The sequence below is a fragment of the Neopelma chrysocephalum genome, unplaced genomic scaffold (genome assembly GCF_003984885.1).
Source record: "Neopelma chrysocephalum unplaced genomic scaffold, ASM398488v2 Primary Assembly neopelma1_23b, whole genome shotgun sequence".
Taxonomy (NCBI): Eukaryota; Metazoa; Chordata; class Aves; order Passeriformes; family Pipridae; genus Neopelma; species Neopelma chrysocephalum.
The window spans coordinates 6,602,751-6,622,469 of NW_020897692.1; the positions used below are offsets into that span (position 1 = coordinate 6,602,751).

General features: G+C 37.6%; 1 protein-coding gene across 2 annotated transcripts; it reads right to left on the reverse strand.

The window, feature by feature from the left end:
• Window positions 1–1,263: 1,263 nt before the first annotated feature.
• On the reverse strand, window positions 1,264–19,313 carry CFAP206 (cilia and flagella associated protein 206). Of its 2 annotated transcripts, none has more exons than XM_027695711.1 (12): window positions 19,094–19,313; window positions 17,680–17,763; window positions 17,277–17,367; window positions 15,981–16,169; window positions 15,560–15,718; window positions 13,040–13,248; window positions 11,338–11,457; window positions 8,699–8,897; window positions 7,862–7,999; window positions 5,653–5,846; window positions 4,457–4,600; window positions 1,264–1,592 (listed from the first exon to the last, which is right to left on the reverse strand). In XM_027695711.1, exons 1-12 carry the CDS (start codon window positions 19,199–19,201, stop codon window positions 1,362–1,364), a joined length of 1,866 nt encoding a protein of 621 aa, XP_027551512.1. In that variant the 5' UTR covers window positions 19,202–19,313; the 3' UTR covers window positions 1,264–1,361. The 2 variants fall into 2 exon arrangements, with proteins under 2 accessions (XP_027551512.1, XP_027551504.1); XM_027695703.1 differs by having other exon boundaries at window positions 5,653–5,864.
• Window positions 19,314–19,719: the final 406 nt, after the last annotated feature.

Below are 19,719 nucleotides of genomic sequence, written 5' to 3' on the forward strand. Positions count from 1 at the left end.
GGTATTTTTTTCTTTCTTTCTTTTTTTTTTTTTTAAAAAAAGCTGCAGCTGGTAATCACATTCAAATTTTTATTAATAAAGCGATTCATTGGTGCCAGCTCATAATTTAAAAACATGGAAGAGCAGCACATCTGGCTGCTGCTGATTAGTTTATTTTCCCAAAAGATAAAATCACCGAGTGAAAAACCATTTAGCTAAGTTCTTTCTTAGTGCTCCCCTTCTGCTCCTTTGGTTTTTTTAATAATGCTTTGTGTATTTGTCCCAGTTGTATAACTTTTAAAAGTCAAGCCAGATACCTTGGAAACAGTTAAAAAAAAAAAGAGAGAATGCTGTCCTGCACAATGCCCCAGAAATATCACTCAGCAGCTTGAATCTTCAAGCTTCATTGTCACAGGCTTGTGTAACAATGACCAGGAAACCACGCTGTACCACACAGCACACAAAAAAAAGAGGTTTAGAAACCTTAGCACACCCTATGCAATCACAGTTCTGCACCTCGACATTTTGCAGATAGCAACTTGTGGAGCTCTTTGTTGTCATGAAAAGAATCTCTGATTTGAAGTATCCTCTGCTTCCATTTGAGAAGATGTTTCATCTTAAAGCTCAAATGATGCGGGTTTTCACATACAGAAATACTGGCTGTAGTTGCATTGATCAGGCCTGGCACATATTTCCCTGCCACAATGACATAAAGCTAAAAATCTTTTCCTATTTTGTTTTAGTTTTTCAAACACAAACAAAACAGAGCTTTCGGAAAGGTGCCCTGAAGTTCCTATGGTTTGCAGTGCGCTTTCCAGCACACTGTTTAGCCAACAATTACTGAAATTACTAGAGATCCAAAGGGCTGCCAGAGCAATCCAAAATAGATTCCCTTTTCTCAACATCCCTGCAATGGGTTACACTCATTGGGTTGGGTTAACACCAGCACAAACAGGCAGGCCCAAGGACCCAGACTGGTTTTATTTTGCTGGTTTTACCTTCCTGACAATTCTGCTCTAAGGCTGGAGCTGTGACAAATGGATGACTCTCTTATTTCACTAAATGACAGCATTTCAACAAGCAAAAGTTGTACTAAAATTTCAAGAAAATCCCAGAACACACACTACACATTTAAATATTAGTTTAGGTCCAAGTCCACAGGAACATCTTGATCCAAAAAGCTGTTTGAAATCTGTGTGCTTCAGGCTTATCATTTCTATCACCTGAGGCCAGTCAGCAGCCACAATAGATAAGATAAATGAAACAAACCAACTGCTCCTGGAATCAACAGACACAGCAAAATCTTTAATACCTTAATTCAGATATATTCAGGGATTTTTATATACACATTCAATACGTGTCTTCAGGTTTCTCATTTCCACTTAGGTTTCATCTGCTGCTCTTGTTAAGTCTACTTTGACCATATGAGTAGTAGGAGAGGATCGTCCTCGGAGACCTTTCAAGAAAATCTGTGGTCTGGGTACATTGCTGGAATTGTCACGCTTAGTCTGGGTGCCGACAGCTTTTGGCAAGTACACTTGGGTGAAGTTCTCTCTTTTCATATGGCTGAGATCAGTCTGCATGGCGTGAGTTAATTTGCGACGCAAATTGGCCTAAAGACAGAAAAAGAATCAGATTAAGCAAAATTGTGTTTGAACATTTTAGCACCAGTATATACTTAGGTGTGTTTGTCTGTTTTACATCTATGGGCTTCACAAACCTGGTACACAGCCCACTTTGTCCTTCTGTCAATACACATTTGTGACTGTGATTTGATAACTCCTGAACTAACAGGATGTGTGAACAGCACTGTATGTAGCCCACACAACTTTAAGTGAGTCTCTTAACAATTTCCTATTTTCCACTGGTCATTGTCCTGGAAAATTTTGTTAGGTGCTGAAGGCTTTGTTCTGTTAGAATAAAATGTTTTTATGGTAAGCTCTTCCAGTATTTGTCTGGTTTCTACAAAATGTAATGAGGTTTACAGGTTGGTGTCACAAAGCATCAGATAAAAGGGAAAAATGCCTTCTTTCATGACATTGCTCACTAACCCCTTGACAAGGGGCAAAAGTGAAGATAATTTATGATTAAAGCTCTGTTTAGTCACAGGAATTGCTATTGATACAATCACAAAACCACTTATCACAAACTGTTAATATTACAAAGCCAGCACTTGAAACAACAACATGTTCCTTATTCCATTCAGCCTTCTATGTCAGCAACTATGTAAAACACTGTAAATCATATGACACAATAGTGTCATTGAAATATACAAAACACGACCTCACATGGTGGGATTCAGACCCCTACAAGTGAGTAAGTCCCTGGACTCCATTCCAGTCAGTGGAGATTGGAATCAGTGGAGGTTGGAGAGTGATAAAGTTGGCCAGATTTGGTGTCTGTGTCAGGGCAAGTCAAAATATTCTCCAGATTCCACTAGCAATGTCTCTTGTCAGCTGGAATGGAAGGTGAAACGCTTGTAGACACATTCTGGTACCTTAATCTACAACTGAATTTTATGTGCAGAGTCATGAAGGAAAATACAGAAAACGACAATAAGATGGCATGTGAAGAAAGACAATATATCAAGTCTTTTTTTCTGAAGGTTTTAATGACAATTAAAACAAGAGCGGGCATGAGATACTGGTTCTCTACTAAGTTTACCTCTCTTGAAAACTGAATGTATGCTATTGCAAGGAACTGTGCTTGCACAGAGAAACATATGTGAGCTGAAAATTTTACTTCTAACAGCATATAGGTGTATTAACAAAGTAATAGTTTAACATTTCATACCACTACAACTTTTCTGGCTAAGTATGAACAGCAGGAAAAAAACCTGAGCTAATCCTCTAACAAAACCAGCAAATATGTCCAATGCTCCCCCATCAAATTCACTGATCTGTTCATTTAGCATTTTGACTCTAAATGTTTTATCACCTCCATATTGCCAGTTACTGTAGATAAAACAGTTTTGCAGGCATCTGGGATTTTTTATTTCAACTTCACATCACTAATCTCTCATATGGACAGTCAAGGCTAAAACACCCTCAGTACTTTAAAGTATTTTCTCTAAATATTTCAGACTAATTTGTTTGCGTATGGTCTTCGTGATCAGCTATTGGGAAACATCCACTTCTGCTTATGCTAAAGAGAAACGAATGACCACATCTTACATTTATTTAGGTACTTTTGTCCTTTACAGAAGGAAAGGAGGCTTTTAGTTAGGCCTCTTGTAAACCTAATTGGCCCCTTTATACACGTAAGTAACAACTATTTCTTAGAATCCTTTATAAGCCACTCAACAGTGGGAAGACTCCTCAGTCCAAAATTTTGGGTTCCTTATATAATGTTAGAGATTTCATGGCAAAAATATACTCAGAAAGGAAATAGGCTGCCCAACAGACCACAGGCCTCCAAAGGGCATCTGTTCACAGAAGGAAAAAAAAGAACCCTGCAGTATCTGTGTCCAGTTGATATTGGTAACTGCAATACTCCCTGTACATACAAGTTCATTTTGACTGAATTGTGAAAATCAGGTGCTATACCTTGACAAATGTGTGTGCTGGCAAACCCTAGAAAGAAGCTTTGGAAATATATGTTGTTGATTGAAAAGCTTTTATTTATGTATGTAGTCAACCTTCTGTGGATGGACTCTGATTTCCAATCCATCAGAAAATCACCATGATAGTATAACAGACATTTCCTCTGGCTTATATATACAGTAGAAAACCTATTGGCTCTGTTTCTTACCTCTCTGGTCCTACAAGAGAGAAGAATTTTTTTTTAATTTTTTTTTTTTTTCAAAAAAAGAATTGCTTTTAGTGAACACATAGAACCAGGATAAAATATAAAGTATTTCATTACCAAAATAATCTAACAAAAATCTAAAAAAAGGCCCTCATGCTTTGATACCTTTCAAAAATGAAAAATTAGCTCAAAGAAAGCTTCTGCAGGGTCAAACATACCCAAAGGTATTCCTTATCATTCTGCCTGCCAATTACAGAATTTTTCCTCCTCTTACTTCATGGTGACAGATATTAATATAAATTACTCAACTTACAATAAAGTTTTGCATGACCCAAACCTTTGTGCAACCATTATTATTTTTTTCTTACAAAGGAATTATATGGTAGTATCTTCAACCTGTTGAATTGAGTGCAGAAAAACAACTTTAATATTCAATGCTAAACAACAAACTGTTATTACATAAAAAAGGCAACTGAAAAATTTGGAATGAATAGATATAGCAGTGGAAGCACTGGTCAAAAAATGAGGAAAAATATGGAAAAACTGAGAGAAGAACAAAGTCTAGAAGTAAGGAGAGAAATTACCTGGAAAAAAAATATTGAGCTGGTTGTAACAAAGTTTATGTCTTTGAATAAAAGGTTGGATTTATTTTTCAAAGAACAAATGTTTACAATAATTTATTCTCAGCTTCGTTATCCGACAATGAAAATCTGATAATAACAATACAAACCAATTTTATAGCTTTTCTTCTCAGTTCCCATTCATTCCATTCATAGGATCTCACAATAGTTGGAGGCAAGATATGAGTATCAGTTTGAGTACTACTGTCACATTTTGCAGTTGGTTTCATCAAACATTTGTCTGCAATTCTCGCCTGGATGAAAAAAAAGAAACCCAACCAAAACCAAGCAAGGCATTAATGAGAAAAATACAGACATCTAAGAGAAATAGCATATGGATATGCTACTTTTTAAAAGCAAATAGAGACCTGCAAACCACAAGTGGATAATGATTTTTACATTCAAGAATATTTTTGTTTCCCTTGCCCTCACTAAAAAAAAAGAAACTATTAATTATTTGATGGATTTTATTTCTGACAGAAAACTCTTTAGGCAGAGGCCATAGCTGAATTTTAGACTCTCACATCCTGAGTGAGTGAATAATCATTGGATTTTGGTAAAAAGGTGTCCAACCACCACCACCACCACTAGTATTTTATGATTGAGGCACTTCAGTTTGTCTTTATGAATGGACTAAATATCACAAATCATAACTGGGAGAAGTGCTTACATCTCTGCTAGAGCCAGGATACAAACTACAGGGCCAGTTCAAGACTACATTGTTTCCACTGCTAGGAACCTAAAATTCACAGTGGATCACAGATAATGTCTATGAATCCAAATCAAGTATTTGGCTTTCACAAAGTAGCACTGTCACATTCATTATTAATGAGTCCCCTTTTATTTTGTAATCTATTCCATAATTCCTGTCCTCAGATATCACTACACCCTCATCCAGAACACATTGATGGACTGATAAGCTAAAACTCCAGTTAATATGGTATCTGACTTATCTTCTGTTGCATTTATTTACTGTTTCTTTAAGCTACATTTTCAAAAATAAGGAAAAGAAACATCAGACACAAGACCTTCCTAAGCTGTGAACTGACAGTTTCATCACTGCCACAATCCTTTGGATGTATATATTCTCCTTTGAAGAGATAAGGTGAGAATGACATTAAGTGAAAATGTTTCTTCAGTGCTGTGAAGACCTGGAAAAGATGGACCCTCAGACATTCTGTATGATAGGCAGATGATTTTACTTCTTTCCTAAAGATGTGTATCCTCTGTTGTCTTTATGTTCTAGAAAGGACAGAGTAACCAGTGACCCAACAGCTGTTCAGTAAGAGGCATGGGCAGTGTGTACCTGTGCATGAGGAAAAAGGTATTCGAACTGATGATGGAGCTCAAGCAATTGAATTAGCTCTGCATATTCTTTTGCTTTTTCTACATTCAACTGAATGAATTTATCTGGATCTTGAGCAAAGGTGCATGCAGCTTCTTTGGAACTGAAAACATAACATTTCGCCTTGTGCTTCAAAATTCCAATAGCAGGATTTCCTAAAAAAGAGGAAAAAACTAGCCCAAAATAAACCCCACCAAATAAAATACTGAACAGTATGATATCCAATACAAAAGACATTTTTAATCAAGATTCTGTGTTTCCCTCAAGTCAGTTTCAACTTCCTTCTTTTTCTGAAATAAGAATAAGCCCTGAAAGAAAGCTTTTAAAATATTTTTTAGGTCAGCGTAACTGCTTTTGATCAGTTCACATCCTGTATGCCTTACTGCATGTCTCAGAAAAACAAAAGATAAAATATCTACAGCAAAGGCATAAGAAACCAGTCTATACCCACAAATGTTTCCCCTATAATCTCCAGAAAATACCTGATTGTAGATCAGCAGTGCATCTATACCAAAGGGCATAAAACTGAAATTAACTGGAGAAGCAGATAAAGCAGCTGAGAAGCTGAATAATAAATTAACAGAGAAAATGAAGTGTCAATAAAGGCCAAATAACTTATATAGGAAAGCACAAATTGAGTTCAAGGACAGTGGCAGGCTCTGCTTCAGACATCATTGCCCAGGAAAGATCTAGAATCATTATAGACAGTGCCTTGAAAATACTAAATGACATTACTCAGTGGCAGTCAAAAAAGCAAAAAGAATGTCATGAATTATTAGGATGCAAACAGAGGAGGAGAAGAAAACCAGCATTATAACAATTTGTACGCTATACTTATAATAATATATTTTGCTCCAACACAACAGAACAAATAAAAGGGAGTTGGGAGTGATCAGAGGCTTGGAATATCTTTCACAGGAGGAGAGGTTAAAGAAAGAGGTCTCCTCAACATTAAAAAGAAAGAAATGAAATAATATGATATAGAGTAGTAAAACCATGAATTATGTGCAATATAAAATTACTATCTGCTAATTTTCCTAATAGAAAGATTATTAGGTCTTGATGAAATTATCCAGCCAGAGCTTAAAGCCATCTCAAAAAGAGGTACCTTTTCATAGCATATATAATTATAAATTGTGGGGTTCTTGATGATAATAATATCCCATGGAAAACTCGAGATGGATTCAAAAATCAATTAGATAAATGAAAAAGCTGTATGAAGGATTATTCAACAGAAGGTTACAGACTCAACATTTTTCTGAGGAAATCCCATAACCAGTAACTGCTAGAACAGGGAAGGATATAATTAAGGAAGGATCATTCCTACTTCATTTCTCATAAACTTTAAGTGGTCATCCCTGCCTGCATCCAGTGCTCAGATACAGGGCTAGAGAGACCTTCAGTCCAGCTCAGGACAGTTGTTCTCATATGCAATACTAAGTAAGTGTAAGTAATTTACATTGCTGTTAAAATATCTATTCTTTCATACTGCCAAATAATGGCAATATTTTCCTCTCAACCCCCTGTAGGCTTAAGAAAATTCTATATAGATAGGTTCTATAAAGGATAGGGAGACAGAAAACATGGGCTGAGGTAGCTGAAATAAGGCATGCTTTCAAGACAAATGAACCTAGAAGAGATAAAAAAATTTCCTGTGATCAGTTAGCTTAATGAAGTGCACTTTTGCATTCTTTTCAAAGAAGATTTTTATTACTTTATAATGACTATTTAAAATACATATGATGTAGCTATGAATGGATGTGTTTGCAACACAGGTATACACAAAATAGAAGGAATGACCATTTTCTTATGCCTGTATTATAGCACATTAACAACAGCAAACAAACCTGTATTCAGCTGCAGTGTAGGTTATACAGATGCATATACATCAGGAAGAAGCATTTATCCATCCCATCTTGTTGCTGCCTCTGCTTGCTCATGCCTACTTTCTCTTGAAGCCCTCCTGCCTTCTATTTAGGGCACTTTATTTGTGTATTTTAAAAAGAAAAATTCTTTAGCAGGGGAAATAAGTTACCTGGGGTGAGAATTACAAATGTGGAAATACAGTACTCCACCTTTGATGTAAGAGGATGCATTCAGAATGCCTTTAAATTTTCCCTAGTACTTGTACACATATATAGTATGGAAAATGTCTAATTACAAAGCATACCTGGTAGGGTGAGGCCTTTCACACCAATTGCATGTGCACAGAAACTATGGTACTGGATTAGCAACTGATCAAAATTATCAGTAGTCTCTGGAAAAAGCCATTCTTGGTTCTTGAAATCAGAAACATTCACTCTGGTTCCTAAGAAATGATTTAACAAAGGAAGGATTTTCAGCATCAAAACATCAGGTGTTTAAAATATAATAATGTTACAGGATGATCAGATTACTCTGGTCTTCACAGGAAGTCCTGCAGTGCCAAGATCCCAAAAAACAAAATTAGTCCTGCCTTTAAAGAGAACCTACTCAAAAATCAGTCCTGTGGGAGCCTTCTTTAGTTAGTTTTCTTTAAAAACAGGGGACAACAACAGGAAGGTAGTATCTTATTCTTCTATTTTATTTTCACCCACCCATGCATTACAAATCCCCTGGTGTAAAACTTGGTTCCTAGAGATACCATTTTACAAACAAACACTTCTGGTAACCAAAGCCCCATTAAATTAGCTTGTTTATCACCCTCCCTCCATTTCAGAAGTTCTGAAAGGTATAAAAAGGCATAAATAAACTTAAGAAATAATAAAAAAGTATAAGTATTCTCTGATCATTCTGCCATTTATGTAAGGTATGTTTGTATCTAGTAGCTATATTTTAATTTTATACACAAAAATAAAATCCCAAGCTACACTACCTGAAAAAATAAATCTACACACTAGCAGGCTTATTTTAATTTACTATGCAAATTCTGAATATTAAAAAATCAATATGTAGCACCTTCTGTAAAGAAAATTTAAACAAAATCTTGGAAAGTGAAGGAAAACAAAAAAGTATTAACTTTCCGTACCCATGGTTTCTCTTATCCTTTCCTCATCACTTTTCACAGTCACTCCTTCCAGAAGAGATGTTAGCACTTCCTCAGGAAAAAGCTGTGACTGGATTTCCAAGAACTGTTGGAGATTGCTAGTCATACTTGTGAGGAAGCTTAGCAGTAGCATTTCATCCTGAAAGCTGGTCCAGAGTTTAGAAAGTTCAAGAAAGAGAGGCTAGAACATAAAGAAAATTATCTGAAATCCAGAGTTGTTTTATGTCTGCAGCATAACCCAAGTGCTGTGCACAACAATCTCTGCTATGAACAAAGCAGGGCTGATCTCCAAGGCCTTCAGCAACCAGAAATTTCAGGGGAACTCCTGGACATTTTAAGAGGAGTTTCCATCAGAAGCACATCCAAAGCACATCCATCCAACAAGTCGAGCCATAGGCCAGAAAGGTACTTTTCTACATTTTGCTCCAAAGACTTTCCCAAATACGTAACTCTGAAACCATGCTTGGAATTGAGCACTTCACTGGCCATACAGTTATATAACTGAAAATAAGGTATACAGGAATAAGGGCCAGAAGAAACATACATGATTAATTAGTAAATGAGGTGAACCCATACCTAGATGTACAAACTATCAGGTTTTGTTATATTTTGCCTGCCCTGTTTCCAGAGTGACTTGGTACCACAGCCCTCGGGGCATCATGTGTGTCAGATTAAAGGGGTGCAGGCCTCCTCAGAGGGTTCAGGGCAAAACTGGAAGCTGCTATTTCCAGCAGCAATGCTGACATACGGGTGTACACACATACAGAAGAAGCCTATAAGCTTTAGATACAAATGCTGATTTCAATGACAGTGACATAAAATGTGTTCTGTTACATCTAAACACATAAAAAGCATTTACAGGAAGAGAGTCAACATATTTTATGCATGTTAACAACATCATTATAAGAGCGGCCAACAGGGTCAGCTCGGAATTCACTGGCATCACTAATGCTGTGGAAATGTTGTGGTCACAAACAGGAAAAAAGCTAAAGGAAGGGCAGCAAGATCAAAATCAGTCTTACTAGAATAAACAAAGAATATTAATGAAATGTACTGTGTTTCCTAAAACAAATGTTCACTAAAAATATAGGCCTTATCCTACGCTTTTTAAAAGGCAGAATGCCCTGCTTCTCTATCTTTGCAGAGGATCCAGCTCCTCAGTAACTAGCTGAAGGCAAGAAAAGCTATTTAAACGGTGTCTTAATAGACAAATCTCTACTTGAAAAAGACCTGAAATCAAAAGCCATTACATATTGTGTCTTCAGCAGAGAAGAAAAATCAACTAACCAACCTGAAGAGAGAAAAAAAATCTAGGAAGGCAGCAGACAACAGCAGATAGCTTCTAGGGGAAAGGGTAACATACATCAGTCACTTAAGTCCCATGAAGAAACACTAAAAGAGGAAAAACTGCTCTGAGATTCTGGACAAGAGGGGAAATTGTTCTCCAGTTGAGAACATCTGGTTTATAAAATCACAAGCATACATAAATTGAAGTGTCAGACCACATCTGAGATGCACCTCAGTTTAAGTGCCATTCCCACGAGTTTCCAGTTCAGATGCCCTTATGGGAAGTGTAAAAAATACTCTGAGTATATGTGGGGCCATGATCTTCCTTCCTTCCTCCCTCTATCCTCCACAGTAGACTTTTTTTGCCTTCTAATAATTAGCTTAGAATGATGAAAAATAACCTATGTACGAACTGCATGCTGGTTCAGCAGCTAACTACAAGGAATTAAAATGATAAACATATCATACAAAATAACGAGCTCTTCCATGAAAAGCAAATTTAATGAAGATGGTTTCTGACATATTTCTCTTCCATTTCCTTTACATCATGCCAGCATAATAATCCCAGGTTTTCACAGGGTCATCAGGGACCCTCTTCTCCCAATATCTTGTAGCTTCCAACCAGAGTGAAACAGTACAAAACATCAGTTGTGCAGAGGTGCTTTCACTGGCTGCTCACTGACCAGACAGCCCACAAACCATTTCACACTTGATCTTAGGAAGGCTCTAACTATGTCTCTCTAGTTGCTCTTTTTTCCAGAAAACATGCAGAAAATTACATATTTTGAGATCTTTGGAGTCTGAGAAACGTGACTGAAACTTGCCAACAGGTTCAGAAGCTATTGGGAGGGGAAAAGAGGCTGAAACCCCCATCACAGAAACCCAGTTTCTTTAGAAAAATTATATCAATGAGTCATACTGTAATCACAGGGATTGCTATCTGAGGGGACTTTAAAGAAGCACACTCTGATGAGCTGTTTTTTGTAATCATTATGTTCTTACAGTTTCTGCAAGGAACAGGAGAGAATATTTACACACAAAAAAAGGAAAATATCACTGTAAATCTACAAATACTGGCAAATAATTAAAGACATTTACAGTAAAATATCATTTAGTTCTTTTGCTCCCTTTTTGTTCCTTTCTTTTTTCTTAACCTTGAGACTGCTACTTTAGTTGCCCCTTCAAAAATCACAGATGCTATTATAGTAATAAGAAAATGATGTAGCCTTTTTCTTAACACAAGCTATTAAAAAATACACCAGCAAAGTATTCTGTAATAATTTCATAATTTTTTATAATGAAGAAAAAAAGGGTTTTCTATTCATAATACTTACAAAAACTTCTTCGGAATCTATGGAAATCTTATCCTGCACTGTGTTTTTCAATTGCATCATTGTTGCTGCAAACTGAACACTCAAGGTTTCAACTTCTTGAGCACTAGTAATTGCATCAGACTGGAAAGAGAACTTACTTCAGGTAAGAAGTATAAAACTCAAAAAATCAAGCATTTAGTAATAAGTATTTACTTGTATCTCTTCATTCAAGTATTTTCAGACAACTCTTTTAAGGAATGAAATGCACCCTAACTTACCACAAAATAAATTTTTCCTTAAATGCTCAGGTATAAAACCAGGCACTTCACTCAAACATGTATACTAGTAATTTTTATAGACAATTCTCTACATTTTCACAATCAAGAGAATTGAAAAAAAAAATATTTTTCAATGCTTTATAGTATAAAGAAAGACTAATAAAACCCTGCAGTTTCTCAAAAGACAAATGAAAAGCTCTTCATTAACAAAACAAGAATTTAAATTATATTCTTGAAATATGATTCCATAAATTTTGGGGCTGTCTGCAGACTAAAACTGACATGATTTATTTCTCTCATACCTTTTGGGGCGGAGTATCAATATGCAAACAAGAAGAGTGGTGGTGAATGGAGTTAAATCCAGTTGATGGCTGGCTCAGCATTGGGGCAAGCCCTGTTTAATATCTTTAGATCTGGATGAGAGGATAAAGTGCACCCTCAGTAAGTTTGCATATGACACCAAGTTGGTGGGAGTGTCAATCTGCTGGAGGGTAGGATGGCCCTGCAGAGGGATCTCCACAGGCTGGATCTATAGGCTGAGGCCAATGGCATAAGTTTCAACAAAGCAAAATGCCAGGTCTTACACTTGGATCCCAACAACCCCATGCAGTGCTACAGGCTGGGGGCAGAGTGGTTGGAAAGCTGCCCAGTGGAAAAGGACCTGGGGGTGCTGGTCAACAGGAGCTAAACACGAGCTAGCAGTGTGCCCAAGTGGCATCCTGGCTTGTATCAGAAATAGTGTGGCCAGCAGGACTAGGAAGTAATAGTCCCCTTGACCCTGGCAAGGCCATATCTCGAATCCTGTGTCCAGTTCTGGGTCCCTCAATTCAGGAAGGATATTGACGTGCTGGATTGTGTCCAAAGAAGGGCAAAGATGCTGGTGAAGGATCTGGAGCCCAAGCCCTATGAGGAGCAGCTGAGGGAGCTGAGTTCAGCCTGGATAAAAGGAGGCTCAGGGGGAACCTTCTCTCTATATATGACTACTTGAAAGGAGGCTGTAGCCAGGTGGGGGTCAGTCTCTTCTCCCAAAGTAATAAGTGACAGGATGACAGGAAACGGCCTCAAGTTGCACAAAGAGAGGTTTAGGTTGGATATCAGGGAAAATTTCTTCCCAGAAAGGGTTGTCAAGCACTGGAATAGGCTACCCAGGGAAGTGGTTGGGTCCCCATCCCTGGAGGTATTTTAAAAGATGTGTAGATGTCATACTTACAGACATGGTTTAATGGTGGACTTGACAGCCCCAGGTTAATGGTTGGACTAGATGATTTTAAAGGTATTTTCTGACCTAAACCATCTATGGTTCTATGATTCTTTATCTAGAGATACATTTTATTTCATTTATTTCTGAATCATTTTTCTTATATTTCTGTCCTGTACAAGTAGGTAACTTCAATACATTCCAACTGCAATAAAAACCCACAGAACATAACATGATGGTATCTCACCAGAAGGATGCAAAGGAAGGCCTCATACTGTCTCACATTGAAAAGTGCTTCTTTTAATTTAAATGAACTAAGCTGCATATATCTGTGGGAGTCTTCCTGCATGGATTCCAACAGAGCTGTATACTTGTGAGCTAGCATGTGGCAGGTATTAAGACCTTCATCGACAGTCTGTGTAGCTGATGGAATGGCTTCATTCAGAATGGCTGGCACTATTCATATAGAATAAATATGAGATATGTATTAAAAGAATTAATGAAATTATTATCAAATGGTTAAAGTGCAGTATTTGAGCACAGTAGTCTTCCAATAAAATTTTGTTTTTTTAAAATTTGTTGTTATATTCACGCATTTCTAACTATTTACATACCAGATTCAACCACTGTATCTTACTAGTCAAGAAGTTTCAAATATTTAGAATTAGAGGTGTGGAAATATCACAGTCAAGCCAAAGAGTGTGAAAAAATTTGCTTTAGAGTAGATGCAGTTCTGTTGCTACAACTGACATGGGTTTCCTGATAGACTTCAGGCAATCTGCACCATTTTCAATTCTCGGTTTCCTAATTTGTAAAGTACTAATAACAATAACAGGGCTCCCATTTTCTGGGCACTTTGAGATCTAACAATGCTCTAAGAATGAGTCAAAGATTATTATTAAAAAGAGAAGAGAGATACAGCACAAAAAATTATGCCTATGCAGTTGTTAAAGTTCAGCGCTAGTACTTAAAAAAGCCACAGATTCCCCCAAATGGCACAGGTGATTAAAACATATTTTAGCTGATATACAACATATGATAAATAATTTTTTCTTTACAATTTTATTATTGACAGCACGCAACTATTACACTGAATATTTTGATGTGTTGTGTTATTAAGCAGACATCTATGCAAGGAAATACAATAAGAAGGCTAAGCTACATTTTTTAAGTGTAGCTCTTTGTTGCATGTGTTGAATTTCTGATGCTAACAACATCGGTGAGCAGCAGAGCAGTAATAAGGCTTGAGGTATGTCTGCTCAAAACCCCATGAGCATAGAAAGGCTAGATTTAACCAAGCTAGAAGGGGAGGTAAATTTGCAAAGGTATTACAAGCAGTTTAACAACAGGTGAAGAGAGCTTAGCACTATGCTGATTTTCTTTTCTGGACACAGGGAAAAAAGCCAAAGCAGAGCTCTACCTCAGCAAGACTGCTGCCAACACTGAAATTAAGGTTTCAGTGGTCTAACTGCTGTCCTTAACCATAAAGATAACCATTTAATTTCCTAACCTAAGAGCATTCATGCTGTGTTTTTTCCATCTATTCAAAAGTGATATGTAAACAGGTCAGCACAAACAAGTTCATCTTACAGTGACCTAACAAATGTAACAGGATCAACAATCATATTATCTACAGTAATCAGTTAAAAAACCCACAGATATTACAGTGAGAAAGACCACAACAAGTTGTTAATTATGCCTTTTGTATAATACAGTAGTTGAAGGTTCCCTCATGCTGCAACCCAGGCCCAGTGAACCTAAAATAGAGACAGCCACAACACAGAAAGGTGACATTTGTGGGAAAGAATGTATTATAAAAATAGAAAACCATTAATGTGTTGCTTGGTATGTGAGAAAAAAAAAAAGCACCAAAATCTAGAGAGTTGTTTACTTCTTTCTCTGATACGGTAGGTATATTTTTTCCCTACTTACTCTGCTTTACTTAAAATACCACAAGCTCAGCAAGTGCTTTGCTTTCCAATAAAGCATGACTTTCTTATCAGGAGAGGCATGTGCTATAGCCTTTATTCCAGAAACTTTGGTCTTTTAAAATAAAAAGTTTTCCCCTACAACTGGGCTGCAGACCTTTCCTATAAAGAAGTCTCCACACTGAGCTGCAATACTACATGGATGTTCACATAAACATTTCCACTGACCAGTCATTTATTTGATTATTGTAAACTTCGCCGAAATAATGTGGCTGATGGGGAACAAAAGAAAATAAAAGGAATATCAAAGTCTTGCCCTACCCTGAATACAGCATTTGAAAAAATCCAGGATGGCCATTGACATCTTTTGCTTATTAAAGAAGCAGAAAGATTCAAAATGCAAAAGATTTTCGAGAACATTTTAAGATTACCAGAATACAGATAATGGCCCAGCAACTTCTATCAATTCTCATCACACATACTCAACAGAAATTTGTAAATGGATTGTAATTAAGTGCTTTAAAAGGCAAACATTACATATTTAATTCACTTAATGGCAAGGGATCTGGGAACAACTTATCATGAGGTAAATTAGTTGCATGAAGTTAATACATATAATCTTTACACATCAACCATGTTAGGGCTCCCTCTTAGCTAGAAAGTAGTAGTCTACGTGGAACCCAATAATCGTAGCAAATATGTACTTTTTCTTCAGGTTTACAGGCCCTGAGTCAAAGCTGTTTATCTAGTGAGATGGGATATTACTGGAGCAGCTCCAGTGAAGAAGGCCAGGAAGGAAAAACTGAGAATACACAGCCCAAAAGCAGTTGTCTACTTACAGTCGTCAATGCTCCTTCCTCCTTTCCCGCACTCCTTGTTGTACAACCGAATTCCCATGACTAGCATGGCAAGATTTTTCAGCTGTTGTTCTTTGTCCTTCTTATTGAGTGAAATGAAAGCAGTCATCTCTGTCTGGGGGAATACACTCTGCAAGGCAGCTATAACCATTACAAAGGGGAAGAAAAACCTCAATATGAGGGAACAGAAAAGAAAATCATTAAATAAGCAAAAATACCCTCTCCCGAACAACTGCAAAAAGTAGGAAATCCATGGCAAATTTCCACTTCAAGGTTGAGCAGTGACAGTTTGGGTAGTAAGCATTCATCACAGTTCACCACATTTGTATTGAAAGATCAGAGAGAAGGTAACATTTTATTTTTCAATTAGAAAACCCAGTTTTAGAGCTAGAAGTTTACTGACCTGTTACCTCCCTGATAGCCTCAATATCTGTAGGGGATCCCAGGCCAGAGCTCAGCAGTGCATAGGTAACAATATTTTGATACACTTTCTCTATTTCTTCTTGCACAGGAGGACAATTATCTGTGATATCTCTGACCACAGGAGCCAGTTTTCCTTCCAGAATGCGCTGCTGCTCACGGAGTAATTCAGCTAGGAAAGAAGGACACTTAGAAAGTGCTATCCATATTCTTTGGAATTTGGCTTATACAGAGGGTGCATTTTATTTCCACAGCCAGATTAAGATTTCTGAAGCACGGGTATGTGGAAGAGATGTTCATAGTACCGTGCTGTTAGAAATGAAACTGGTAGAGTTAAAGATTAACATAATTAGCATGATTAACATCAGTCAGTAGAGTCCAGAGAACTATTCAGGCCAAATTAGGCAGCAAGTCTCTGACACACTGGACTCCTCTGACTGCAACAAGTCCTAACACACACACACATACACATGTATTTCATACAAACCTGAAGTTACGAGCTCAAATTTGAACACTACTCAGGATCTCAGAAACTTACTGCACTTAACTGAGCTTGTAGAGTCCAGAGGACTTAGGAGCAGCTTCCCAGTGTTGTTAATTTTTCACTTTAATCCATGCTAACAAGAAAACATTTTTGTGATCTCCCCACACAGAAATGTGTTTGTTTTTTTTTTTAAAGTCTACTCTTGTTCTGTGTCTTCTGTTTCCTAGCTAGCCTCCACTGTGCCATTGAGATTTGAAGTTACGTTTGCAGCAGAGGCATTTTCCCCACCTCATTTTTCTTCTACATTCCCATTCTCAGACCATATGAAATTACCACTGATAAGACCAAAACATACTTGGTTAAAACTGCAACTGATTGTTCAAGATTACTCATATCTCTCAATTAGGGATATTGATAAAACATTGAGTTTTCTTTTGGATACATGAGCGGAGTTCTGAGTACTTTCAGACATACAGGTGCAGTGCAAGATTTGCTTGCTGAAGGCAGCTAACCACTGTACCTGACAGCATAATTATTCTCAAGCAATCTAATACATTACATTCAGGACATCTCTCAGACAGGATGAGAAGACTGTACTCTCAAGTCTAATGTACACTTTTTCTCTACTACATCCATACTGAAACATCATACTCTACGCAGTACATTTCTCCCGGGATTTTTATTTTGCTTTACTGCCAGCAATCATTTAACAAGAATCATTACTAGCTCTACAGAGAGAGTAATTAAATTCTAAACTTGGCATCAACTTCTATGGAAACATATTTTCGAAATTACCTCGGTTGGCATAGTTCATATCAAAGTAAACTTGCATCTTAATTGTGCTCAGGGATGGATTTGTTGTGTCAAGCAGTCTGGTAACACAGAGCTAAAGAAGAGAGTCAGAGAAGTGAGTTCTTTCTCATCTGTAGGGAAACTTCTGAACTGACAGTGACTGTGCTACAGGTTTCACAACAGCTGTAGAGCCCCCTCACTACCATTCTCTCTATATAAGGCATTTATAAGTATAAGGCATTTATTTACATGAGGACACACATAGTCCAGTCTTTAGCTACAGAACCATGAGGATAAAGTAGCACTAAAATTTTGAAAATGATCATGTCATTTTAGTTACAGGAACAGGTAGCAAATAATGCCATAGTCTTAGCTAAGTACTGATGCAACATCGTATCAGAATTACCTGGATAAGATCTTGCACATCTTTTTCTGTAAGGATTTGATCCATATTAAAGCCATTTCTTGGATCTAAAACAACAGCTCTCACCTTGAGATTGCCAAAAGAAAGATATTAATTTACATCTCAAAATATCCTCTTTACAATTAACTTTTATTTTCTGAAAAATCTCAGATGCATTCAATATTTCTTTACCATTCTTTTCCCCCATTTCAATCTTTTATAATGAAACAAACTTACTTCATTTTATGTGTTGCTAGTTTCAATCTCACTTCTCAGGCATAAGTGAAAAAAAAATCTATTTGTGAGACAAACTTTGAGAAATATTTAAATACGACTTCTTTAGAAATGACCTGGAAAATATTTACCTAAGTAACATTTTATGAAAATCCATCATAGTTGTTTATAAACTTCTCACTTGATGTTATATGCATCAGTATAAACATTTACCATTTGGATAAAAAATCCATAGCGTTCTGCATGCAGGAAAATATGTGCATGTTTGCAAGTAGTGTTCATGCTGGGTGTCTTGCCAGCCACTTGTACAGGCTTTTTACTCATTAAAATTTTTCTGCTTAATTGATTAATGCTGCTTTTGAGCCCAATGTATTTTCTAAAGCCACAGTGTCACTTTTAGGGGGAAAAAATGGCAGATTAACAGTACTACTGTGAATCATTTACATTCACATACAAGTATATCAAGAGCTGATCACCAATAAAGAACCTAGCACCTTCTTTCTTCAGACACAGCTTTGCAGGCACATTCAGAATATATTCTGCAGCAGTGCTGTGCCTCTGAAGAGATGCCAAAGTGTATAATGTTTTCAGGATACTTATAGCTGTCTACCAAGGACAACACTGAGACTGATTGCATTACATTTTCAGTTTAAATGGGATCTGAGCCCACTACTTTAAATATTCAGCCCATTTATACCACCTGGCCCTGTTTCAGTAGAGAAACAAACAAAATAATCCTTCACAACAGAGGGAAGAGCTAAATGTCAAAGAATAAATACAGCTGCTGCAATAAACATTCACCTATGCGTCATGCCTTTTTGTTCATTTATGAGAGTGGGAAGAAACATTATTAAAACTTGGGAACACTTATCTTTTTCACTTTAGAAAGAAAACAATGGTTTATCTGCCTGTAGAAGAAAACCAAGAAAGAGCTCTGAGTTGGAGCTCAGAGCGTTTCCAGGACTCAAGACTTGCAGCCTTCTTGGGACTTTACATTCACATACATGCCATTTCAGAGGAATAAAATACTTTTTCAGGTTTTTAGGACCCTATACTGAATGCCGCTGAACGCCCCTTTAAAATTTCTCAATGCAGGCAAATGGAAACCAAGATGTTCCAAAGCTCAGGTCACTCCTGAAAGCCTCAGCTGCCGCCACCCCCTGAACGCTTCATTCGCGCTTACCATGAACGCCACCAAGGTTTCAGACAGGGTTTGTCCCTGGGCAGCGCACTCCAGTCCGACTTTGCGGATTATTCCCTTGATGACACTTTCGGTCAACTCGCCGGACATGCTGGGCAAGCACAAACCTTAGCGGGGTTACATTTACTTCAGCGTTTCTCACCGAGGGGCCGAGGGTCGCCCCTTGTCGGGGCACCCTCTCCCGACCCCACAACTCCCCGGTCCCAGCTGTCCCCGCGCCCCGGCCGGCGGCGGCGGGCGGCAGCGGCCGCGCTCGAGCGCCAGCGCCGGGCGTTGCCATGAGGACGCGGCCCAGTCCGGCCTGCCGGGAGAGCCGTGTGAGGGCAGCGTGGATGTGTGTCCACATACAGCACGGAGGTGCTCCTAGACAAACACACACATGTTTACACGGAATATGCATGTCAGTGTGCGTGTAAAACATACATGCCTGCGTATATACCAAACACACGTCTGTAGGTGCCTAGGAATGTATGTATATGTGTACATAAACATCTAGGTGCACATAAAAATCGTGTACGTGCACCTCTGCAGCTATGGCTGTATTTAGTTATGCATAAATATACATACATATGTATGTATAAAGCCGCATACATACCATACATATGTAC

What these genes read in the sequence shown, in the direction of transcription:
- CFAP206 (XM_027695703.1), bottom strand. Translation starts at nt 19,201, where the DNA reads ATGTCCGGCGAGTTGACCGAAAGTGTCATCAAGGGAATAATCCGCAAA. An exon ending in TATGAACTATGCCAACCGAG is followed by an intron (nt 16,170 to 17,276) that starts GTAATTTCGAAA and finishes CTTCTTTCCTAG; the next exon opens with CTGAATTACTCCGTGAGCAG. An exon ending in AGGAAGGAGCATTGACGACT is followed by an intron (nt 13,249 to 15,559) that starts GTAAGTAGACAA and finishes CTATATGAATAG; the next exon opens with TGCCAGCCATTCTGAATGAA.